We start from the raw sequence: 23,356 nt of genomic DNA on the forward strand, positions 1-23,356 counted from the left end.
TGCCTCGCCTGGTTCACCAACTACTTCTCTGATAGAGTTCAGTGTGTCAAATCGGAGGGTCTGTTGTCCGGACCTCTGGCAGTCTCTATGGGGGTGCCACAGGGTTCAATTCTTGGACCGACTCTCTTCTCTGTATACATCAATGAGGTCGCTCTTGCTGCTGGTGAGTCTCTGATCCACCTCTACGCAGACGACACCATTCTGTATACTTCCGGCCCTTCTTTGGACACTGTGTTAACAACCCTCCAGGCAAGCTTCAATGCCATACAACTCTCCTTCCGTGGCCTCCAATTGCTCTTAAATACAAGTAAAACTAAATGCATGCTCTTCAACCGATCGCTACCTGCACCTACTTGCCTGTCCAACATCACTACTCTGGACGGCTCTGACTTAGAATACGTGGACAACTACAAATACTTAGGTGTCTGGTTAGACTGTAAACTCTCCTTCCAGACCCATATCAAACATCTCCAATCCAAAGTTAAATCTAGCATTGGCTTCCTATTTCGCAACAAAGCATCCTTCACTCATGCTGCCAAACATACCCTTGTAAAACTGACCATCCTACCAATCCTCGACTTTGGCGATGTAATTTACAAAATAGCCTCCAATACCCTACTCAACAAATTGGATGCAGTCTATCACAGTGCAATCCGTTTTGTCACCAAAGCCCCATATACTACCCACCATTGCGACCTGTACGCTCTCGTTGGCTGGCCCTCGCTTCATACTCGTCGCCATACCCACTGGCTCCATGTCATCTACAAGACCCTGCTAGGTAAAGTCCCCCCTTATCTCAGCTCGCTGGTCACCATAGCATCTCCCACCTGTAGCACACGCTCCAGCAGGTATATCTCTCTAGTTACCCCCAAAACCAATTCTTTCTTTGGCCGCCTCTCTTTCCAGTTCTCTGCTGCCAATGACTGGAACGAACTACAAAAATCTCTGAAACTGGAAACACTTATCTCCCTCACTAGCTTTAAGCACCAACTGTCAGAGCAGCTCACAGATTACTGCACCTGTACATAGCCCACCTATGATTTAGCCCTATCAACTACCTCTTTCCCAACTGTATTTAATTTATTTATTTATTTTGCTCCTTTGCACCCCATTATTTTTATTTCTACTTTGCACATTCTTCCATTGCAAAACTACCATTCCAGTGTTTTACTTGCTATATTGTATTTACCTTGCCACCAAGGCCTTTTTTGCCTTTACCTCCCTTCTCACCTCATTTGCTCACATTGTATATAGACTTGTTTATACTTTATTATTGACTGTATGTTTGTTTTACTCCATGTGTAACTCTGTGTTGTTGTATCTGTCGAACTGCTTTGCTTTATCTTGGCCAGGTCGCAATTGTAAATGAGAACTTGTTCTCAACTTGCCTACCTGGTTAAATAAAGGTAAATAAATAAATAAATAAATAAATGGTTGTCCTTCTGGAAGGTTCTCCCATCTCCACATAGGAACTCTAGAGCTCTGTCAGAGTGACCATCGGGTTCTTAGTCACCTCCCTGACCAAGGGATTTCTCCCCTGATTGCTCCTGAGTGGCGCAGTGGTCTAAAGCACTGCATCTCAGTGCTAGAGGCGTCACTGGTTCAATTCCAGGCTGTATCACAATCGACTGTGATTGGATGACCCACAATTAGCCCAGCGTCGTCCGGATTTGGCCGGGGTAGGCTGTCATTGTAAATAAGAATTTGATCTTAACTGACTTGCCTAGTAAAATAAATACATTATGGAAACTCAAAGGAGTCATAACTAACCGCCCCAGTGTCTTCCCATAGCCCCCCAACACACATTGCAGCTTTTGCTGACACAATGCAGCGGAGATACAGATTTTGCTCCAACCTGTCACGCAATCATTTTAAATGTTTTGACATTTTTATATAGGGACATAAAACTAAAACTGAGGGGCCACAAGTTTCAACTGAGGGGGCTAAGCTCCCTTTTACCCCCTCGTGGATCCTGCCCAGAGCATACCCACTTAGCCAGTTCCTGCCCATGAGCGTCATTGCATGCCTTAACAGCTAGCTCTCAATGTGATTTCCACAGAGAAAAACATTCCTTATCTTTGCCATCTCCATGAAAACTAGAGGGGAGTTCAACTCTATAGTGGATTACCAGGCTGGTATTGTCAAAGACGGTACAATATGAAGAAAGGCTTCTCCAATATAAATCTCTTATCACACTTGTAGGCGATGTCATGGCAACGTTGGCCAGCTAAGCTCATGCACAGAAACACGTCAGTGCAAGATGACTGGTCTAACAGTCATCTTGCGCCAAACTGGCACTCCTTCAATATGAAGTCATTTTTTATGGAAATGAAAACGTGTCAGTTTGTCACTTTCATGAGGTTGGAGCAATAACATGTTCAACTACATTGGCTCGAATTTAGGTTGTGCTTTTAGATTTTGATCAAATTAACAACTAAGTAAGAATTTTTCACTTCTCTCATTGACTTCTCAAACCCCAAACCATGGCCTGGTCTGCTTGGTTTGGTAATTGGATACTGCTCTAACTTGAATACTCTGTTAACAGTCAGTTTGTAATCCCCACAGATTCTCACAGTGTTGTCAGGTTTTAAAACATGCACTATGGGAGTTGCCCATTCTGAGAATTTGACTGGTTCCATAATGTCCTCTTTGAAAAGACGGTCAATCTCTGCCTCTGGCTTCATGGCATAAGACACAGGTCTTGGTTTATATTACCTTGGTATGTCCACCTTGTCTATATAGATTTTAGCTGGGGGCCTTTCAGTGTTCCAAGTTCCTCCTTGAACACATTCCCATGTTTTGTCAACACACCTTACAATGTCCACTGTTGACCTTCATCAATCTGATTTAATGTTCCCCAGTCTAACTTCAGTTATTTTATCTAGGCCTGACCTAGCAGTTTTGGTCCGGTGCCTGATACGGCCACTACAGGTAGCTGTGGCACTGTGTCTCTGTGCTTTACAGTTACATTAGCTGCACCTAATGTGTCTAGTCTCTCACCTGTGTACGGTTTCAGATGCAGAGAAGAAGTCTTTAAGTCTGGAACTGTCCCACAACTCTGAGTAAGTACTCTGACCTGTTCATTGTGGTTACACTGCACCTTGTATCCACTTGCTTAGCTTGTGCACACTTCCCTGGCCTGTCTCTTGCTTCATAGCAAGTCATATTAGCAATGTCCACACATTATCTCTGGATTTCTTTCACATACTTGTTGGCAGTCTACATTGCTTGAGCAAGGACCAATGCTTTATCAAAAGTAAGTCAAGTCTCAGATAATAACTTCAGTTGGATCCGGTCATTATTTGTGCCGCAGACTAGCCTATCTCTCAGCATTTCCATCAGATTGTCTCCATAATTGTAATCTTGTGCCAGTTTACGCAACACAGCTACATAGTCCACAACACTCTCGTCCCCATTTCTGTTCCTTGAAATAAACCTTTGCACAATCTCACTCGGCTTCTGTTTGAAATGTGCTTTAAGCAACTAGTTCCTCAAAGTGTTTATCTCCTGGTTTACAAAGACTAACCAGATTTCTCATAAGACTGTAGCAGGTTTGGCTTCCCACTGAACTCAACAGAATGGCTGTTTTCTTGTCATCATCTTCTATTTCGTTTGCCTCGAAAAATGGCCAAGTGCGTCATAGTATTCCACCCAAGATTGAGTCTGATGATCAAAGGGAGATCCCAATCCTACAGTGACAGCCATATCTCTGTTAGCAACTACACTACATGACCAAAAGTATGTGGACATCTGTTAATGTAATTTCATAATTCCAATATGTTTTCATTAATTGAATTCACTTACTCTATTTTATGAGAATTTGTAAGATTCTGATTTGCATAAAATAGACAGAGACCAGTCTTATCAAAATTAGATAATAGTATTATTCTCGGAGCGCACTGCCATGAAACCACGAACAACTGTTTGTATACAAAATATGACGTCATAGGTTATAAAATGTCCTTCCTCCTATCGACAAGGGCAGAACAGGTTCAGAAGTTTATTCCAACCCCCTCGCTCGCTCACTCCAGACACACACTTATCAAGATTAATTTCTGAAATCTCACCTTCATCTACCACTATTCAGAAGACAGCTCCAGATAATGGAACACCTAGGAAAACACTCTCTGCCTTATCTAAACATCCCAGAGCTAAGTTGAGTCGGTTCAACCATAGGTTAACGATCCTTTCTGCTTACTTAAAAGCCACAATTCCAGTCCTCCCCAACATAGCTGGAATGGTATTTATTTTATTTAATTACCCCCTGTTTCATGCTCCACAATCCCTTCCTTATGAATTAATATTATTAATCAGATATAATAAAACAGAGTATAAGTTTCATTAGTTATAGTTCTATTTAAAATGTAGATATTGTTTAGTCATTATTCATAAAATTCCTAACAACACCTGCTCGTCGAACATTTCATTCCAAAATCATGGGCATTAATATGGAGTTGGTCCACCCTTGGCTGTTATGACAGCCTCCACTCTTCCTGGAAGGCTTTCCATTAGATGTTGGAACATTGCTGCTGGAACTTTCTTCCAATGAGCCACAAGGCATAAGTGAGGTTGGGCACTGATGTTGGGGGAATAGGCCTGAATCGCAATCAGCGCTCCAATTCATCCCAAAGGTGCTTGATGGGGTTGAGGTCAGGGGTCTGTGCAGGCCAGTCAAGTTCTTCCACACCGATCTCGACAAACCATTTATGTGATTTGGTTTGAAGAAGAATCTTTAACCTGACAAAGTAACGTTAGGATATGTCAGTTATCCCATGAGAGCTTTTGTGCCCAACCCACTATGATGTTTCAGGTCCCAAGCTTATGGTCATGTTGCAGCAGTATGTAGGATTTTACTGCAGAGGAGTTGCAGGGTGTGTTGAATGGAAATGTCCTGTCCTCACAGGCCTAGATGGGGGAAGATGAGAGCACAGAGAGTGTGAATGAGTGGGTTACAGTGGCAAAAAAGAAAGGAAGGAAAGGAGAAGTAAAGTTGTGGTGGAAAATAGGAAACCCCTAAACTCGTTTTAAATCGGAGTGAGGGTTTTGAGCCAATGTAACCTGGGAGATCCTTTTGAAGTCTTGATAAATGTCATGAATGCATTGGGTGAAGTGGCGTCAGTGAGGGTCACAAGACGTGGGCTTATTTAGACTTTTTTTGTGTCCATGAAGCAGAAGAAGCATGCATTGGGCCTTAAGTAGATATATGAGTGGAATTTTTTGTGTATGGATCTTAAAAGCAGAGTACCTATAAAGGGGGTTATCTTTAGGGTGGCGCATACCGTGCATGCAGATGTAATACTTGAGGAAGTAGGTGGAGTGGTTGGTTTACGTCAACTGACCCGTAGGAGACAGTAGATGGAGTGAAGAAATTCACTTCATCCATACTTTAGTTTTTTGATGAAGAGTCTCTCCCTTCTCATGTAAAGTTGGACTACATGAGATACGCTGTAAGAGCTTTTGTGCACAAACCCCTATAGTGTCATAAATGCAAAAGATTTGGACAAGTGTATGCAGACGGGAAGAGGAACGAATGCCAGTGGAGGTTAGATGTTGCAATTGTGGTGGCAGACATGCGGCCAAATTCCCCTGTTAGGGTGAATGAGACAGAGATGGCAAGAGTAAGGGCTGTCTAACGTGTCTCCTACTTGAAAGCGGTGAAAAGAGTTGAAGGAGCGAGTAGAGCTGAAGAAGAAATGGTGGTAGAGCCTACACCAGTGATTGTTTCTCAGCAACTGAGTGGTCCTAATATATTGAATGTTAAAAAGATGGACTTTGTAGCATTTATTGCAATGTTCATAAACTGAACAGCACAAACGGAGAAGAAACCAGAGAACATTTGAATCATTGTGAGTGCAGTAGAACACTTTTTGGGCCTCCCGTCAAAGGATGTTCTGCCCTCACAGGCCCCTGAGACTGTGTAGGGATGTGACTTGAATTGGAATGTAACTAAAGAAGTGAGATGGGTTTTTTAATGTGTCTATATTTTGTATTTTTGATCATGTGGGTTTTTTCCTCCCTTTTTTAAAATATTTTTTTCCTATATATAGTTTACCACCCATACAGTGTGTGTGTGTGTGTGTGTGTGTGTGTGTGTGTGTGTGTGTGTGTGTGTGTGTGTGTGTGTGTGTGTGTGTGTGTGTGTGTGTGTGTCTGTGTCTGTGCCTATGTTTGTGTTGCTTCACAGTCCCCGCTGTTCCATAAGGTGTTTTTTACCTGTTTTTTAAATCTAATTTGCTTGCATCAGTTACTTGCTGTGGAATAGAGTTCCATATAGTCATGGCTCTATTTGGTACTGTGCGCCTCCCATAGTCTGTTCTGGACTGGGGGACTGTGAAGAGACCTCTTGTGGTGTCTGAGCTGTGTGCCAGTAGTTGAGACAGACAGCTCGGTGCATTGAACATGTCAATACCTCTCATAAATTTAAGTAGTGATGAAGTCAATCTCTCCTCCACTTTGAGCCAGGAGAGATTGACATGCATATTATTAATAGCTATCTGTGTACATCCAGGGCCAGCCGTGCTGCCCTGTTCTGAGCCAATTGCAATTTTCCTAAGTCCTTTTTTGTGTCACCTGACCACACGACTGAACAGTAGTTAAGGTGCGATTAAACTAGGGCCTGTAGGACATGCCTTGTTGATAGTGTTGTTAAGAAAGCAGAGCATTGCTTTATTATGGACAGATTTCTCCCCATCTTAGCTACTACTGTATCAATATGTTTTGACCATGACAGTTTACAATCTAGGGTTACTCCAAGCAGTTTAGTCATCTTAACTTGCTCAATTTCCACATGATTTATTACACGATTTAGTTGAAGTTTAGGGTTTAATGAATGATTTGCCCCAAATACAATGCTTTTAGTTTTAGAAATATTTGGGCTAATTTATTCCTTGCCATCCACTCTGAAACTAACTGCAGCTCTTTGTTATGTGTTGCAGTCATTTCAGTCGCTGTAGTGGCTGACGTTTACAGTGTTGAGTCATCCGCATACATAGGCACTCTGGATTTACTCAAAGTCAGTGGCAAGTCGAATTCCTGATTTTACCTGGATTATGTTTGAGAGGCTTCCATTGAAGAATAACCTCTGTGTTCTGTTAGACAAGTAACTGTTTATCCACATTATAGCAGGGGGTGTAAAGCCATAACACATACTGTACGTTTTTCCTGCAGCAGACAATGATTGGAAATGTCAAAAACTGCACTGAAGTCTAACAAGACGGCCCCCACAATAATGTTTTCATCAATTTCTCTCAGCCAATTATCAGTCATTTTTGTAAGTGCTGTGCTTGTTGAATGTCCTTCCCTATAAGTGTGCTGAAAGTCTGTTGTCAATTTGTTTACTGTGAAATAGCATTGTATCTGGTCAAACACTATTTTTTTTAGATTTTAAGGGTTGGTAACAAGCTGATTAATTGGCTATTTGAGCCAGTAAAGGGAGCTTTACTATTCTTGGGTAGCGGAATGACTTTAGCCTCCCTCTAAGCCTGAGGACACACACATTCTAGTAGGCTTAAATTGAAGATGTGGCAAATAGGACTGGCAATATCGTCTGCTATTATCCTCAGTAATTTCCCATCCAGGTTGTCAGAACCTGGTGGCTTGTCATTGTTGAAAGACAATAATAATTGTTTCACCGCTTCCACACTGACGGAATTCAAAAGTACAATTCCTGTCTTTCAAAATTTGGTCCGATATACTTGCATGTGTACAGTCATGGCCAAAAGTTTTGAGAATGACACAAATATTAATTTCCACAAAGTTTTCTGCTTCAGTGTCTTTAAATATATTTGTCAGATGTTACTATGGAATACTGAAGTATAATTACAAGCATTTCATAAGTGTCAAAGGCTTTTATTGACAATTACATGAAGTTGATGCAAAGAGTCAATATTTGCAGTGTTGACCCTTCTTTTTCAAGACCTCTGCAATCCACCCTGGCATGCTGTCAATTAACTTCTGGGCCACATCCTGATTGATGGCAGCCCATTCTTGCATAATCAATGCTTGGAGTTAGTCAGAATTTGTGGGTTTTTATTTGTGTTTCCTTGCAGGTAACCATGGTTGACAGAGGAAGAACAATGATTCCAGGTATCACCCTCCTTTTGAAGCTTCCAGTCTGTTATTCAAACTCAATCAGCATGACATTGTGATCTCCAGCCTTGTCCTCGTCAACACTCACATCTGTGTTAACGAGAGAATCACTGACATGATGTCAGCTGGTCCCTTTGTGGCAGGGCTGAAATGCAGTGGAAATGTTTTTGGGGGATTCAGTTCATTTGCATGGCAAAGAGGGACTTTGCAATTAATTGCAATTCATCTGATCACTCTTCATAACATTCTGGAGTATATGCAAATTGCCATCATACAAACTGTGGAAGCAGACTTTGTGGAAATTAATATTTGTGTAATTCTCAAAACTTTTAGCCACGACTGTAGTGTCAGCATTTGCTGCTGGCATGTCATCTCTAAGTTTGCTTATCTTGCAAATAAAAAAGTGATTAAAGTAGTTGGAAATATCAGTGGGCTTTGTGATGAATAAGCCATCTGATTCAATGAATGGAGCCGAGTTTGCTTTTTTCCCCAAAAAATGTCATGTAAGGTGCCCCAAAGCTTTTTACTATCATTCTTTATATAACTGATCTTTAGTTTAGTCACACGATTTCTTAATTTGCCATCAGTTGGAAGGCCAGACTTATTTGCCATACCTTTTGCCTCATCCCTCTCAACCATACAATTTTTCAATTCCTCATCAATCCAAGGGGATTTAACAGTTTTTACAGTCATTTTCTTAATGGGTGTGTGCCTATTAGTAACTGGAATAAGCTATTTCACAAATGTGTCAAGGGCAGCTTCTGGTTGCTCCTCATTACACACCACAGACCAGCAAATATGAATCACTAAAAAAACATATGAATCACTACAAAACGTCTTGTATGACCATGGATTTGGATACCACTTTAAAGCAAATTTCTGCAGCATTAGTAAAGATGTGATCAATACATGTTGATGATTTAATTGCTGTGCTGTTTGTAACTACCCTGGTAGGTTGTGTAACAATGTGCGCTGGGAGTCAGGACGCAAGTTCAGGGAGTGAGTGTTTTAATAAAATAAACGTAACATAATCCAAAACAAGAAACACTAACAGAACACAGCCATGAAACGGAAACAGAGACAATAACGCCTGGGGAAAGAACCAAAGGGAGTGACATATATAGGGAAGGTAATCAGAGAAGTGATGGAGTCCAGGACAGGGAGAGATTTTTGGAGAAGTACAGATCAGGGTTGGTTTACCAAAAAATATCCGAAACATTGAACATCCCACAGAGCACCATTAAATCCATTATTAAAAAATATGGCACCACAACAAACCTGCCAAGAGAGGGCAGCCCACCAAAACTCACGGACCAGGCAAGGAGGGCATTAATCAGAGAGGCAACGAAGAGACCAAAGATAACCCTGAAGGAGCTGCAAAGCTCCCCAGCAGAGATTGGAGCTTCTGTCCATAGAACCACTTTAAGCCGTACACTCCACAGAGCTGGGCTTTATGGAAGAGTGTCCAGAAAAAAGCTATTCCTTAAAGAAAAAAATAAGAAAACTAATTTAGTGTTCGCCAAAAGGCATGTGGGAGACTCCCCAAACATATGCAAGAAGGTACTCTGGTCAGATGAGACTAAAATTGAGCTTTTTGGCCATCAAGGAAAACGCTATGTCTGGTGCAAACCCAACACTTGTCATCACCCCGAGAACATCATACCCACAGTGAAGCATGGTGGTGACAGCATCATGTTGTGGGGATGTTTTTCATCGGCAGGGACTGGGAAACTGGTCAGAACTCAAGGAATGATGGATGGCACTAAATACAGGGAAATTCTTGAGGGAAACCTGCTTCAGTCTTCCAGAGATTTTAGACTGGGAAGGAGGTTCACCTTCCAGCAGGACAATGACCCTAAGCATACTGCTAAAGCAACACTCGAGTGGTTTAAGGGGAAACATTTAAATGTTTTGGAATGGCCTAGTCAAAGCCCAGACCTCAATCCAATTGAGAATCTGTGGTATGACTTAAAGATTGCTGTACACCAGCAGAACCCATCCAACTTGACGGAGCTGGATAAGTTTTGCCTTGAAGAATGGGCAAAAATCCCAGTGGCTAGATGTGCCAAGCTTATAGAGACATACCTCAAGAGATGTGCAGCTGTAATTTCTGCAAAAGGTGGCTCTACAAAGTATTGACTTTGGAGGGGTGAATAGATATGCACACTCAAGTTTTCATTTTTTTTGTCTTATTTAAAACTAAAGAAAATGTATGCCTACCACGCTGCACCTTAGTCTTCATTTAACGACGGACGTTACACAACCCCCCCCCCCCCAAATCTATTTTAATTCCAGGTTGTAAGGCAATAAAAAAGGAAAAATGCAAAGGGGGGGGGGGGGGTGGGGGGGGGGGTGAATACTTTCGCAAGCCACTGTAGTCCTCTGCAAGCAAGCAAATGCTACATTGAAAGTCAGCGTGTACCACATTGTCCCGGAACAAAGCAAAGTAAACACCGCCCTTGTAGTGCTGGAAACTTTCAATAGTGGTCTCCATTTGAGACCCGCCGAACCAACTAGGAGGCTAGCTGGGCTTTCGTGTCTCTCCCCCTATGCGGAATCTAGTAGGATCCCGGGACAGCAATTTAGCCCAACAGAGCCACAGGTGGCAACTGCAGAGAAGTACCTGCTCCATCCTCACAGGCACCTGAGCCTTGGTAGGGATGTGATTTCAGTGGTGTAAAGTACTTAAGTAAAAAATACTTTAAAGTACTACTTAAGTCATTTTTGGGGTATCTGTACTTTACTCTACTATTTATATTTTTGCAAACTTTTACTTTTACTACATTCCGAAAAAAAAATAATGTACTTTTTACTCCATACATTTTCCCTGACACCCAAAAGTAATTGTTACATTTGGACAGGACAATGGTCCAATTCACACACTTATCAAGAGAACATCCCTGGTCATCCCTACTGCCTCTGATCTGACGGACTCACTAAACACAAATGCTTCATTTGTAAATATGTCTCAGTGTTGGAGTATGCCCCTGGTTATCCGTCAATAAATTTTTTTAAATTATGCCGTCTGGTTTGCTGAATATAAGGAATTTGAAATGGTTTATACTTTTACTTTAGATACCTAAGTAGATTTAAAACTAAATACTTTTAGACTTTTACTCAAGTAGTATTTTACTGTGTGACATTCACTTTTGCTTGAGTCATTTTCTATTAAGGCATCTTTACTTTTACTCAAGTATGACAATTAAGTACTTTTTCCACTACTATGTGATTTGAATGTGACTGAAGGAGTGGGGATATATAATTTTGGTTTTATTTCAATATCCCATACAGTAGGTGGCGGCAATACATCAATAGGTGTAGTCTGCCATAAAACTTAAAAGAAGAAGAACCCAGTCCAGAAGAAGAGCTCAGCCTACCCGGCGATTTCCAGTCGCCCCTGATCGCGCATTGTTGATTCATCTGGCGAAGGACAGTTGCCTTTTTACCTTTGTACTTCGACAGAGACTGATATTATTATCCAGATGTATCCACAGTAAGCGAGGAAGAGGGTGGAGGAGGATCTAACTGGCTGTATTGTTGTGTGGGTAAGCATGCAAAGCGACACGTTAGTTAAGTATAGTATAGCAGACGTTGCTAGCTACAAGCTGAGCTAACGCTAGTTTGTTAGCTATGCAGCTACTATAGATAGCTAAGGGTTTTGTTGTTAGCATAGCTAGTTCTAGCTAGAGCTAATTGATTCGCAGTTAGCTAGTGTGCTGACGTCTGGTGATAAATAACGTTAGCTAGTACCGCTGCTAGCCAGGTTTTGTGGTGTAGCTAAGGATAGCTAAAAACCGAGAGAGGAAGACAACTGGCTAAATTAGCTAGCTTAAAACAAAATGGACCTGGGTACAGTATGACCTAACAGAACGTAACAAGCTGGCTAGCTAGCTATCAAATTGAATGTTAGTATTGGCTCCGTCAAATGTGGCTAGCATAACTAGAGCTGGGACGGGGATGCTCTTCTATCCTCTAGGTTGAGCTGACTACCTCTGCAGTGGAAGTAAACGATGTGCAATGGAATGTTAGAGTCCACGTCAAAAGCCCTTGGGCTACCCACCTCAGCAGACAAGCAGTCAATTTCTCTGTTGCTCTTCCTGACTGTGCTATCCACTGGACAAGGGTCAGGTAAGAGATCACTCATCTTCAGCAAAAGGCTCTCACACAGCTTCATTCCTCCTTTCCATACACTACAGCTGCTTTTACCCTGCTAAGATTCAGCTCCCCTCTTTAAGTCTAATAATGCTAGATGTACATTGCTCTTTATGGTCAATTGTAACATCGGAATTGGGTTTATTTGAGCAAACAGCTGGCCCACATCTGCCACATGCAATATTAAGGTGTCAAGTCCCCACATTCTCTCCTTCCCATAGCTGATTAGTTAAAAATGCTGGATGTGGATGGGGGCTTGAAGCTGTTGCTAGAGATCCTCTCTTGCCTTGCGCCAACTCTGCTCCCACTGTTTTCATGACTCATTGATATTATATAAGCATCAGAAATACCTTTTAACAACATTGTTTTAAAACCATCAAATAGAACATTTAACATCAGAATGTTCTAGCATCAATTATATGCCCTTTTGTCCCTCAGGATGTGTGAGGCCCTTCATGGTGCAGAACAGCCTGGTCAACCTGACAGAGACCAACAGGGGTTCCTTCCCTGTGGGCACAGTGCTCCAGTACAGCTGTGACCCAGGCTACCTGGCTGATGGGCCCAGCATCCTCACCTGCACCCCTCTTAACCTCTGGACCTCAGACCCACCCCGCTGCATACAGAGTGACTGTGAGTGGTTCTCTCCACAATGTGGACACCACTATAACTCATTGTGACGAGTATAATTTCTCTCCAGTTGAAATCAAAATGAAGTTAATGCAGGATTATAACTATAACATGATTGTGTTGTTTCTGACCAGCAGTGTGCCGGCCTCCGTCTGAGCTCGAAAATGGAAGGTACATCTGCCACCCCTCTCCCTGCCACCGGCTAGGCCAGGGCACTGTGATTGAGTACTTCTGTGATGAAGGCTACATCCTGAGGGGAGACTACAAATACAAATATCTTACCTGTCAGGAAGGGGAGTGGGATGGCCCCATGCAGATTAGCTGTGTCAACCAAGGATGTGTGAGGCCATTCATGGTCCAGCATGGGTCAGTCAACCTGACAGAGACCAACAGAGGTTCCTTCCCTGTGGGCACGGTGCTCCAGTACAGCTGTGACCCAGGCTTCCTGGAGGACGGGCCCAACATCATCACCTGCACCCCCCTGGGCTGCTGGTCCTCAGAACCACCCCGCTGCATACGCAGTGATGGTACTAATGGCTTTACTAAATACTCTGAATTCATTCCAAACACAATAATGTATTTTTAAGTCTAAAATTTGGTTTGTGCGCTCACTGATAATGGTTCTCTTTTTTTTTTTTTTTTTTTTTTTTTGTCAACAGTGTGTCTTCCTCCATTTGAACCAGAGAATGGGGGCTATACCTGCCACCCGTCCCCCTGCCATAGACTAAACCATCACACTGTGATCGAGTACTTCTGTGATGAAGGCTACATCCTGAAGGGAGACTATAAATACCTGACCTGTCAGGACGGGGAGTGGGACGGCTCCATGCAGATCAGCTGTCTCCTGGACCAAGGTTGGTGACCATATTGTGATTACACAGTCTTATTCTCCAGGGTTCAATGTTCGGTAGCTTGAACTATTTCTTTTATTGTTGTATCAACCTGTAAGATGAAATTATACTATGCTACCTTTTGAAGCCTCAGGCCAGACTGTCTGTCCTTTAATGGACAGTGTTTGAGTGTGGTCTCATTGCCTGCTTCCCCTCTTACAGACAGAGACCCTACCCCTGTGTTTGGCATACCCACCCTATCCATTGTGGCCTCCACTGCCAGCTCTGTAGCCCTCATCCTGCTGCTGGTGGTCCTGTTTGTCCTGCTGCTGGTGGTCCTGTTTGTCCTGCTGCAGCCTAAACTCAAGTCCTTCAACCACAGCCGGTGAGTGGCCTGAAACCACAAACATGCTTATTCAGTATCAGCTGTGGTAGGCTAATCCTACTAAAGCTGTGTGTACTCCAGGGGTGTGCATGTCTCATAACTGTTCAAGCAGGCAGAAATAGTTCATATGATGCAAAACTTCTCATTCCGGCTGTATTCATATCTGCTTGAACGGTGAATAGCTCGGATACACATGAAAACATGATATGACCCTGGGGCTCGATAGTCCATTGCTCAGAAATGTACAAATACGATAACTTTCTAAATGGGTGAGTCTTTCCTTTAAGAGTCTAAAGTAATGAGGTATTAACAGACTGCTCCACTCCTCTGTGCTCCCCCTCAGCCGTGAGCAGGGGGTGTCAGGCCAGCCTGTGTCCATCATGGTGGAGGGGGTACAGGTGGCCCTGCCCTCCTATGAGGAGGCGGTGTGTGGGGAAGGGGCTCTGAGTCTCAGCTCTGAGTCCCGAGTCCAGATAGTGCTGTCAGAGGGCCAGCAAGCTGCAGGGACGACAGAACCTCTCATTGCTCAAGCCAGGCCCTCCACCCTCCCCCAGCTCTCAGAGATGGCAGTGGTTCACCCAGTATCATCATCCTTCGCCTTTCCTTCCTCTCTCTCATCCTCCTCCCGCTGGGGCCTGGAGCAGGCTGCTGCTGCAGTGCCTTCACCCTCACTGCGAAGGGACTCCACATGCAGTGAGCAGCACAGCCTGCCCCTCAACTCTGAGATGGACTACTCTGATGGTGGGGCGTCGATCTATGTCTCTCCAAACAGGCCTCTCTTCATGCATGTATTGGTTGATAATGCCCATATATGCATACAGTGTATTGATGTGTCTTGTTTCGTCCTGCAGATATGCCTTTGTTAAAGGAGGCCTGAAGCATGCTGCAGACGCTGGGGTGTATGTTACGGAAACACCCAGAGTTGCTGACAGGGTTGCTGTTGACCTGCTGTGTTGAGCCAGAGGCCTGTCTGGAGCTCCCCACTGCAGCAGCTGTCAACACAACAGACTATCCACCCACCCCTTCTTGGGGCACTAAGTGAGGCCGTGTCATTCTCAGCAGAATGTTACCTCTTCCCCCATCCAGAGGAGGGCACAGAGGGATTTCACATGTACATACATGCTTAGCAATTTTATAGGACTTCTTACATTATGTCCAGTGTCTGACACTTGCTCTTTTAACCATTGGCTTAGTGCAGAGACATAACTGAGAGAGCACCCAGTATGTTGGAAGGTTTTTTTGAAAGGCTCAATATGCCTTTTGAAAATTCTGTACTTGTAATCCATATGTATTGATTTATTTTTTTCCCCCATGATGGTTAATGCTGCAAACACATTTTGAGAATCATTGCCCCATCACCAATTTGTACCATGTCAACCTTTTTTTACATGATCACTGCAGCACAACAGGCATGATGCATGATGAAGACAACTGCAACTTAGATTGAACCAGTCATTCTCACACATACACAGATTTTACAATTACTCTTAACATTTTAATGATAAGAACGTATGATTTTAACTTTTCATATTCTCATTGGGGTTCTTTATGGCACAACTATTTGATGTCACATCCTTTCTGATCATGGTTTTGAACTCAATGTTTTCCCCACGCACTTATTTGAAGATTTTGCTAAAGGCAAGTGTTCCCAAGATTGAGGCACACCTTTTCTCAGCTCATTGACATTGGGCTTAGCATTCATATTCTCTCACTCATGTCAGTACACCCTTTCTCTAATGGCCTTAGATCTTCACTTCTATGCACAAACACCATCTGTATTGGGTTTCATTCCTGAAAAGGATTTTAAAATGAATGTACATTTTTCAGTCGCCACAGCTTAGTGATGTAACAAATTGGAGCATAGTTGGTGTTTCTTGGACACCTAATACTTACTATTTATTTGTGGTTTGTTTTTGAAATTGTTTTAATTAAGTCTAGATAGGGAAACTTAATTGAGTATTTAATATATTCATGTTCAGAATGCTGTTGATCAGCCATGGTTCCTTTGACGCTTCCGCAATTCTTGGGAAATTATATGAAGACGGGTCTTTTAACTTTGCCACCATGGTGGACTCATAAGGACATAATGTGAGACTAAAGTTAATAGGGTTAACCATAATTAATGAAAAACAGGTCATTGTTATGTACAGAAGTAGTGTCATGTCTATTCAAATGTTTTCAGTTGCTTTGGATTTCCTTTGGGACTAAACAATGCAATTGGTGTGAAGATAGTTAATTTTACTCTGTGTATATACTCTGTGATAATTTTGATTAAATATAATTTGAGCTGTGCAACATTTTGTTCTTGTCAACCAATCCCAAACTCTTTCACTGAATAGTTTTATAGCCATGGTTAGTGTACTTTTTCAGCACCATTGTGAATTACTTGATTCATGGTCTTGTCTTCTAAAACCCACTTTTTTGAAAATTCATTAGCAGAAAATTAGGTTTGTAATTACAAGCATCACACAATTGTTCATAAAACTGCCACAAGAACACTGATGGATTTTTGGCTACTCCATACTATCAGCAAAAGGAACAAATATGCTGCTTTTATGTCATACAGAAATGTCTTGTCATGGTGTATTTGGTTAAAACCTTAATCTACATATTTTTTTTAGATTTACACACTAAGTATAACATACCTGGGCATTCCCTGTTGTGTCAAACTCTAGGGTCAACCATACATGATAGTATCTAGTTTCTTAGACACTGCATTCCACCTACAGTATACAGTTGCATTGGTAAAAATGTGCTGCACATCCCAACCAAGCTATGTTGCCCTAAATGCCATACATTTGATGTCTTCTGTTGCATCTGCTGTGGTGGTTCCTGTCCTGGACCTGTTCAGTTTGGTCTGATGTCCTCCTGTGCCCTCTCCATCTCTATGGGCTTTTCCCTTCTGGGACCTATAGCAACTTTACTTCCTACACTGCCAGGTATACAGGCTTTGCTATGGGAGAGAAAGAAGAGATTATTTTAGAAGAAAGACTGCCTTTATTTTGTCAAACAGTCTGGCACACTAACGACAGTGTGGTTCGGCTACATTAAGTTCTGTGAGCCACACCTACTTTAGAGTTATCCAGACAGCTGTGACACTTACCCTAAGCTGGTGGCTTGAAGCTTTGGTAACAGCTGAAGAGGATGATGAAAAGCAGTGCCTCGCCTCCCTGGAATATGATGTAGATCAGTGGGAACAGATAAAGGGGGCCAATGATCTCCGGGTGAAAGGCCACCTTCAAGATGGTGGAACACAGCTGGATGTTCTGACAGCCTGTCTCCATAGAAATAGTCCTCCTGCATCGGAGAAAATATTTGGTTCACTCGACTGTATATTATTATTGATAGCTATGAATGGATACATGCCCCTTGGCCCCATCCTTGAACAGATGAATACAGCAGTGCACTTACTGATGATTGACTTTGAAGATGGTGGACATGATGTATCCCAGCAGGTAGCCTGTCAGGGGCATCAGTGCAGCTGCGGCCATGAGTTGTGGTGAGAAAACCACCCACACTGTTCCCCCAATGGAGATGCCTGACATGACACCAATGCCCATGTAGGCAATCAGTAAGACTCTTAGACCAACCTGTCCGGGGGTGTCCTCGGATGGGGCCACAGTGTCTCCTGACCCCTCCTGTCTCAGCCTCCAGTATTTATGCTGCAGTAGTTTATGTGTCGGGGGGCTAGGGTCAGTTTGTTATATCTGGAGTACTTCTCCTGTCCTATTCGGTGTCCTGTGTGAATTTAAGTGTGCTCTCTCTAATTCTCTCTTTCTTTCTCTCTCTCGGAGGACCTGAGCCCTAGGACCATGCCTCAGGACTACCTGACATGATGACTCCTTGCTGTCCCCAGTCCACCTGGCCGTGCTGCTGCTCCAGTTTCAACTGTTCTGCCTTATTATTATTGGACCATGCTGGTCATTTATGAACATTTGAACATCTGGCCATGTTCTGTTATAATCTCCACCCGGCACAGCCAGAAGAGGACTGGCCACCCCACATAGCCTGGTTCCTCTCTAGGTTTCTTCCTAGGTTTTGCCCTTTCTAGGGAGTTTTTCCTAGCCCCCGTGCTTCTACACCTGCATTGCTTGCTGTTTGGGGTTTTAGGCTGGGTTTCTGTACAGCACTTTGAGATATCAGCGGATGTACAAAGGGCTATATAAATACATTTGATTTGATTTGGAGTAAAAGCTCTGCCAAATCAGGCATGCTTTTACAGAGGCTGTCCATTCATGTCCTTTAGTAATTACAACATGCTGTATAAATGCATTAGAAACAAAATGTTATAAAAAGGTACACTCTTATACCTTGTGTGTACAAAACATTAGTAGGTGCCAGGCGGTTTGAGTATGTCAAGAACTGCAAACGCTGCTGGGTTTTTCACTCTCAACAGTTTCCCGTGTGTATCAAGAATGGTCCACCTCCCAAAGGACATCCAGCCAACTTGACACAAATGTAGGAAGTATTAGAGCCAACATGGGCCAGCATCCCTGTGTAACACTTGACACCTTGTAGAGTCCATGTCCTGATGAATTGAAGGCTGTTCTGAGGGCAAAAGGGGGTGCAACTCATTAGGAAGGTGTTTCTAATGTTTTTTCCACTCAGTGTATCTCTCCAGACATGTCACTTTTTTGGTCAAAAATACAAGACCTGGGACCAGATTCACAAAACCTTCTTAAGAAGAAATGTATTCTTAACTGATATTTTTTTATTAACTATAGACATATGAAGAAAGTTAAGCAAAGCTGCTATTCCTCAAAAAGGTTATTGGAAATGTTATTGTGCTATTTCTTATGTTTCTCCTTAAGCAAAAAGTTAAGAAGTTAGATTATTAAAAAATGTGGGATTCTTATTCTAAAATAGCTAAACCCTTTTAAACTCAGGATAGTGAGAGAATACGCTCATAAAGCAATTGAACATGTTTCATTCACTCACAAACTTAATCTGAGTTTCAGTATTGATTATTTTAAACCCAAGAACATGTTTTAGAACAGTAATCTCAGTAGGAAATATGCTAACATGATTGTCATCCGAGATAGATAGCTAGCTAAATCGGTTGCCTAACAACAAACATTTTAAGTTTGTAATAATATACACTGCTCAAAAAAATGAAGGGAACACTAAAATAACACATCCTAGATCTAAATGAATGAAATATTCTTATTAAATACTTTTTTCTCTACATAGTTGAATGTGCTGACAACAAAATCACACAAAAATGATCAATGGAAATCAAATTTATGAACCCATGGGAGGTCTGGATTTGGAGTCACACTCAAAATTAAAGTGGAAAACCACACTACAGGCTGATCCAACTTTGATGTAATGTCCATAAAACAAGTCAAAATGAGGCTCAGTAGTGTGTGTGGCCTCCACGTGCCTGTATGGCCTCCCTACAAAGCCTGGGCATGCTCCTGATGAGGTGGCGGATGGTCTCCTGGGGGATCTCCTCCCAGACCTGGACTAAAGCATCCGCCAACTCCTGGACAGTCTGTGGTGCAACGTGGCGTTGGTGGATGGAGCGAGACATGATGTCCCAGATGTGCTCAATTGGATTCAGGTCTGGGGAACGGGCGGGCCAGTCCATAGCATCAATGCCTTCCTCTTGCAGGAACTGCTGACACACTCCAGCAACATGAGGTCTAGCATTGTCTTGCATTAGGAGGAACCCAGGGCCAACCACACCAGCATATGGTCTCACAAGGGGTCTGAGGATCTCATCTCGGTACCTAATGGCAGTCAGGCTACCTCTGGCGAGCACATGGAGGGCTGTGTGGCCTCCCAAAGAAATGCCACCCCACACCATGACTGACCCACCGCCAAACCGGTCATGCTGGAGGATGTTGCAGGCAGCAGAACGTTTTCCACGGCGTCTCCAGACTCGTCTGTCACATGTGCTCAGTGTGAACCTGCTTTCATCTGTGAAGAGCACAGGGCGCCAGTGGCGAATTTGCCAATCTTGGTGTTCTCTGGCAAATGCCAAACGTCCTGCACGGTGTTGGGCTGTAAGCACAACCCCCACCTGTGGACGTCGGGCCCTCATACCACCCTCATGGAGTCTGTTTCTGACCGTTTGAGCAGACACATGCACATTTGTGGCCTGCTGGAGGTCATTTTGCAGGGCTCTGGCAGTGCTCCTCCTGCTCCTCCTTGCACAAAGGCGGAGGTAGCGGTCCTGCTGCTGGGTTGTTGCCCTCCTACGGCCTCATCCACATCTCCTGATGTACTGGCATGTCTCCTGGTAGCGCCTCCATGCTCTGGACACTACGCTGACAGACACAGCAAACCTTCTTGCTATATTATGAACTTCTTATTTTTTTTCCTGAAGAAGCTACTTAAGTTTTTGTGTAAGAACTGTGAATCTGGGACCTGTATTTCAGTTTACTTTTATTATGATCTGAGTGTATTGTGGTACACAATGGTTGATGGCTATGCCAATGGCACAGGGCACTAGTGTCATGATGAGAGCTATGGTGATGCTGGTGTAAGGCACAGCATTTTCCAAGTTATTGAAGCTATGACAATATAGGAAGAGCAGCAGAGGCATCATACCCAGGGCAAAAACAGTAGAACATGTGGTCATTACAATGCTGTAGGATATAAAGAGAAGGGGGAATTAAACTTTTTATAATTTTCATTCCATATTTTATTAACTGAGTTTGTGTGATTTTTTTGTTGTTTAGCATTCATGCCATGTGCAAAATTATTTCAACATTTGCATTTTTCTATTGTGAAACAAATTTACTTTCAAGAAGTTACCATTTAGGTTTTGTCCAATATGTTAATAGACTCTGTGGCCTGACGTAAATGTGCTGAAAACCCTCAGCAGCCTGATGGAGCAGACTGCTGTAATCTCCTCACAACAGACATATCAATGAGTTTCACCTGAGGTTCATGTCACCCTTCAGGGCCATAGTGAAGATGTTGGAGAGGTTTCCCCCCCGGACAGCAGCCACAGATCAGCATGGTCACACCCTCTATGGGGCCCAGCTGGAAGATTTTGGCCAGCTTCAGGATATGGGCCTTGATCTTGGAGATCTCCATGGTGCAGCCCAGGGACACCATGGTGATGAAGAGGATGATGATGGTGATGCCACTGATGGCCTTGTCCATGACCAGGGGGGATGAGGGGACTGGAAGACAGCGGTTACATTGAAAGGTGTGAGGTTGTAGGTGTTGCTGCCATTCCAAACGTCATAGTTGTCTCTGTGCTGCCCCTCTGTCTGGTTCATGGTGCTATTCATCCCAAAGTTGTTCATTTACTTTATATTTATTACACCTTGAGACACAGAACGTAAAAATCAAACAGACAAAATATATCCTATGTCAATAGAGAGCAAAGGGTTCTTTGTTGTCTCTTGGACTTGATCAACTGCAGTTAAAACTCATCCTGTTTACTCTATTATACTTCAACCTTGTGATCAAACTTTGAATTCACTTCCACGAGTATTACTATTTTCACAATAAGACAGTTTAGTTCTTGAAATAGCTACAAAAACAGAGTTTTTAAAACATTAACTACCTTTTCTATGACATTTCCATGCTCTTTCCATGACATAGACTGACCAGGTCAATCCAGGTGAAAGCTATGATCTCTTATTGATGTTACTTGTTCAATCACTGTAGATGAAGGGGAGAAGACATGTTGAAAAAGGATTTTCAAGCTTTGAGACAATTGAGAAATGGATTGTGTATGTGTGGGCAAGACAAAAAATTGTGTCAAGAACTGCAACGCTGCTGGGTTGGGGGGGTACAACTCAATTTTAGGAAGGTGTTCCTAATGTTTGGTATACTCAGTGTATAATGTATCACTCAATTCAAACGCACAATTCATATACAAGATGAAACTTGAACAGCAATATCAATTCATGTATTTTGCTACCAGGTGACATTTCACCTCAAAATATGATTAAAATATGTCCTGTAATGTTGAATGACTCTGTAGCTATGCAGATAATGTCTCACCAGTCCAGAGAGTTAGTAGACTACTCTATAAATGCATGCCATTGTCACTCAGTTCTGACCATGCAGCGGTTAGTATTACCCTTTGGCATTTATCCGAGCGCTCTAAGATATTCTCCTTGTGACTTTCAGCTGCTACGATAAGGGGCAAATCATTTTTTAAAGAATATGCCACTTTCCTTGTGACTAAGGAGCAAAGATATCAATGTTAGCATAATGAATTGGATGAGTAGGATTTGTTTTTCTAGATGCTTTGCTATCCTTATGCGATTCCATAGGCACCCACTGACAGGCTGGGGAGCCATATGAGGGGGAAAGTTAGGACGATTCTAAGGGCCTGTGACTGACGGGCCCTAAAAAATTATTAGAACATTAGGTAAAATGTTTTCAATATTCAATTATTAACCTATCATCATTAATATAATATTTTATTTACAATGTACTAACCCCCCACCTCCTCACCCTCTATTTAGATTAAATAGTTCGGTCCTGCCCCCAAACCAGGTGTAAACGGTACATGCTAGCAGTGAACTGTGAGTGAGGAGTGACGGTGGAGCATCATGTCTCAGCTTCCTAAAGAAAAATCTGGCTTCCAAAAAAACGTAAAGACAGACAGGTGAGAGAAAAGAAAGGGCGACAGTATGTCACCCAATTTTTCACAAAGGAAGGAGGGTGTAGTCTGTGAGTGGTGGAGATTAACCTGTTAGCTTAGTTCATGGTGAAAGAGGCAACTTTTGCTCCCCTGACATTAGTTACTAAATATTGTCACAGAAAATTCTGAATGTTTACATCCTCTTTTTGCTGACATTTAATCAATGCAGGCAAAATCTTAGCAAGCTATTCATACTAAATCAGTTGTCCCTGCCCCTGCCTGGTGCCAGGCCCAACAGATGCAGCTTCAGGCTCAACGGCCCTGTCTCCTCATCTCCATACCCCTGAAGCAGCCCTACTCCCAACTGAAGGAGGTGAGCAGCATTGTGTTCAATGACATATCATTTGGCATAATTGCAGGTACTGCAATGCATTGAGGACAGGAATGTGATTCTACAGTCAGGAAAAATCTCACTTGACACAGAGGCAGCCAATATCAGAGCCGTAAAGGAAGAGATGCAGGCTCTTAGAGATGGATGTGAGTCTCTCCGGTCTGAGGCAACAATGACTGCTACGCAAATGGATGTTTAACCTCAAGGAACACAGCTGTCAGAGGAAAAGGAAGAGATTTCATGATGAGACCTCTCAAGAGGAGACAGCTCAGGAAAGTGCAGCAAAGGTGTTTTGGAACACAGTGTTTTTTACTGCTATGGACAAC

General features: G+C 42.8%; 1 protein-coding gene and 1 pseudogene across 2 annotated transcripts; one reads left to right on the top strand and one right to left on the bottom strand.

Moving 5' to 3' along the window:
• The first annotated feature begins 11,440 nt into the window (after positions 1–11,440).
• Positions 11,441–16,374, top strand: LOC139383753 (sushi domain-containing protein 6-like). Of its 2 annotated transcripts, none has more exons than XM_071128315.1 (8): positions 11,441–11,633; positions 12,065–12,216; positions 12,679–12,870; positions 13,005–13,394; positions 13,527–13,721; positions 13,920–14,082; positions 14,426–14,823; positions 14,934–16,374. In XM_071128315.1, exons 2-8 carry the CDS (start codon positions 12,099–12,101, stop codon positions 14,957–14,959), a joined length of 1,482 nt encoding a protein of 493 aa, XP_070984416.1. In that variant the 5' UTR covers positions 11,441–11,633; positions 12,065–12,098; the 3' UTR covers positions 14,960–16,374. The 2 variants fall into 2 exon arrangements, with proteins under 2 accessions (XP_070984416.1, XP_070984415.1); XM_071128314.1 differs by having other exon boundaries at positions 11,450–11,633; positions 13,002–13,394.
• An 812-nt stretch (positions 16,375–17,186) lies between these two features.
• On the bottom strand, positions 17,187–22,139 carry LOC139383574 (hepatic sodium/bile acid cotransporter-like; annotated as a pseudogene).
• Between the last annotated feature and the right edge of the window lie 1,217 nt (positions 22,140–23,356).

The sequence above is a fragment of the Oncorhynchus clarkii genome, chromosome 25 (genome assembly GCF_045791955.1).
Source record: "Oncorhynchus clarkii lewisi isolate Uvic-CL-2024 chromosome 25, UVic_Ocla_1.0, whole genome shotgun sequence".
Lineage (NCBI taxonomy): Eukaryota > Metazoa > Chordata > Actinopteri > Salmoniformes > Salmonidae > Oncorhynchus > Oncorhynchus clarkii.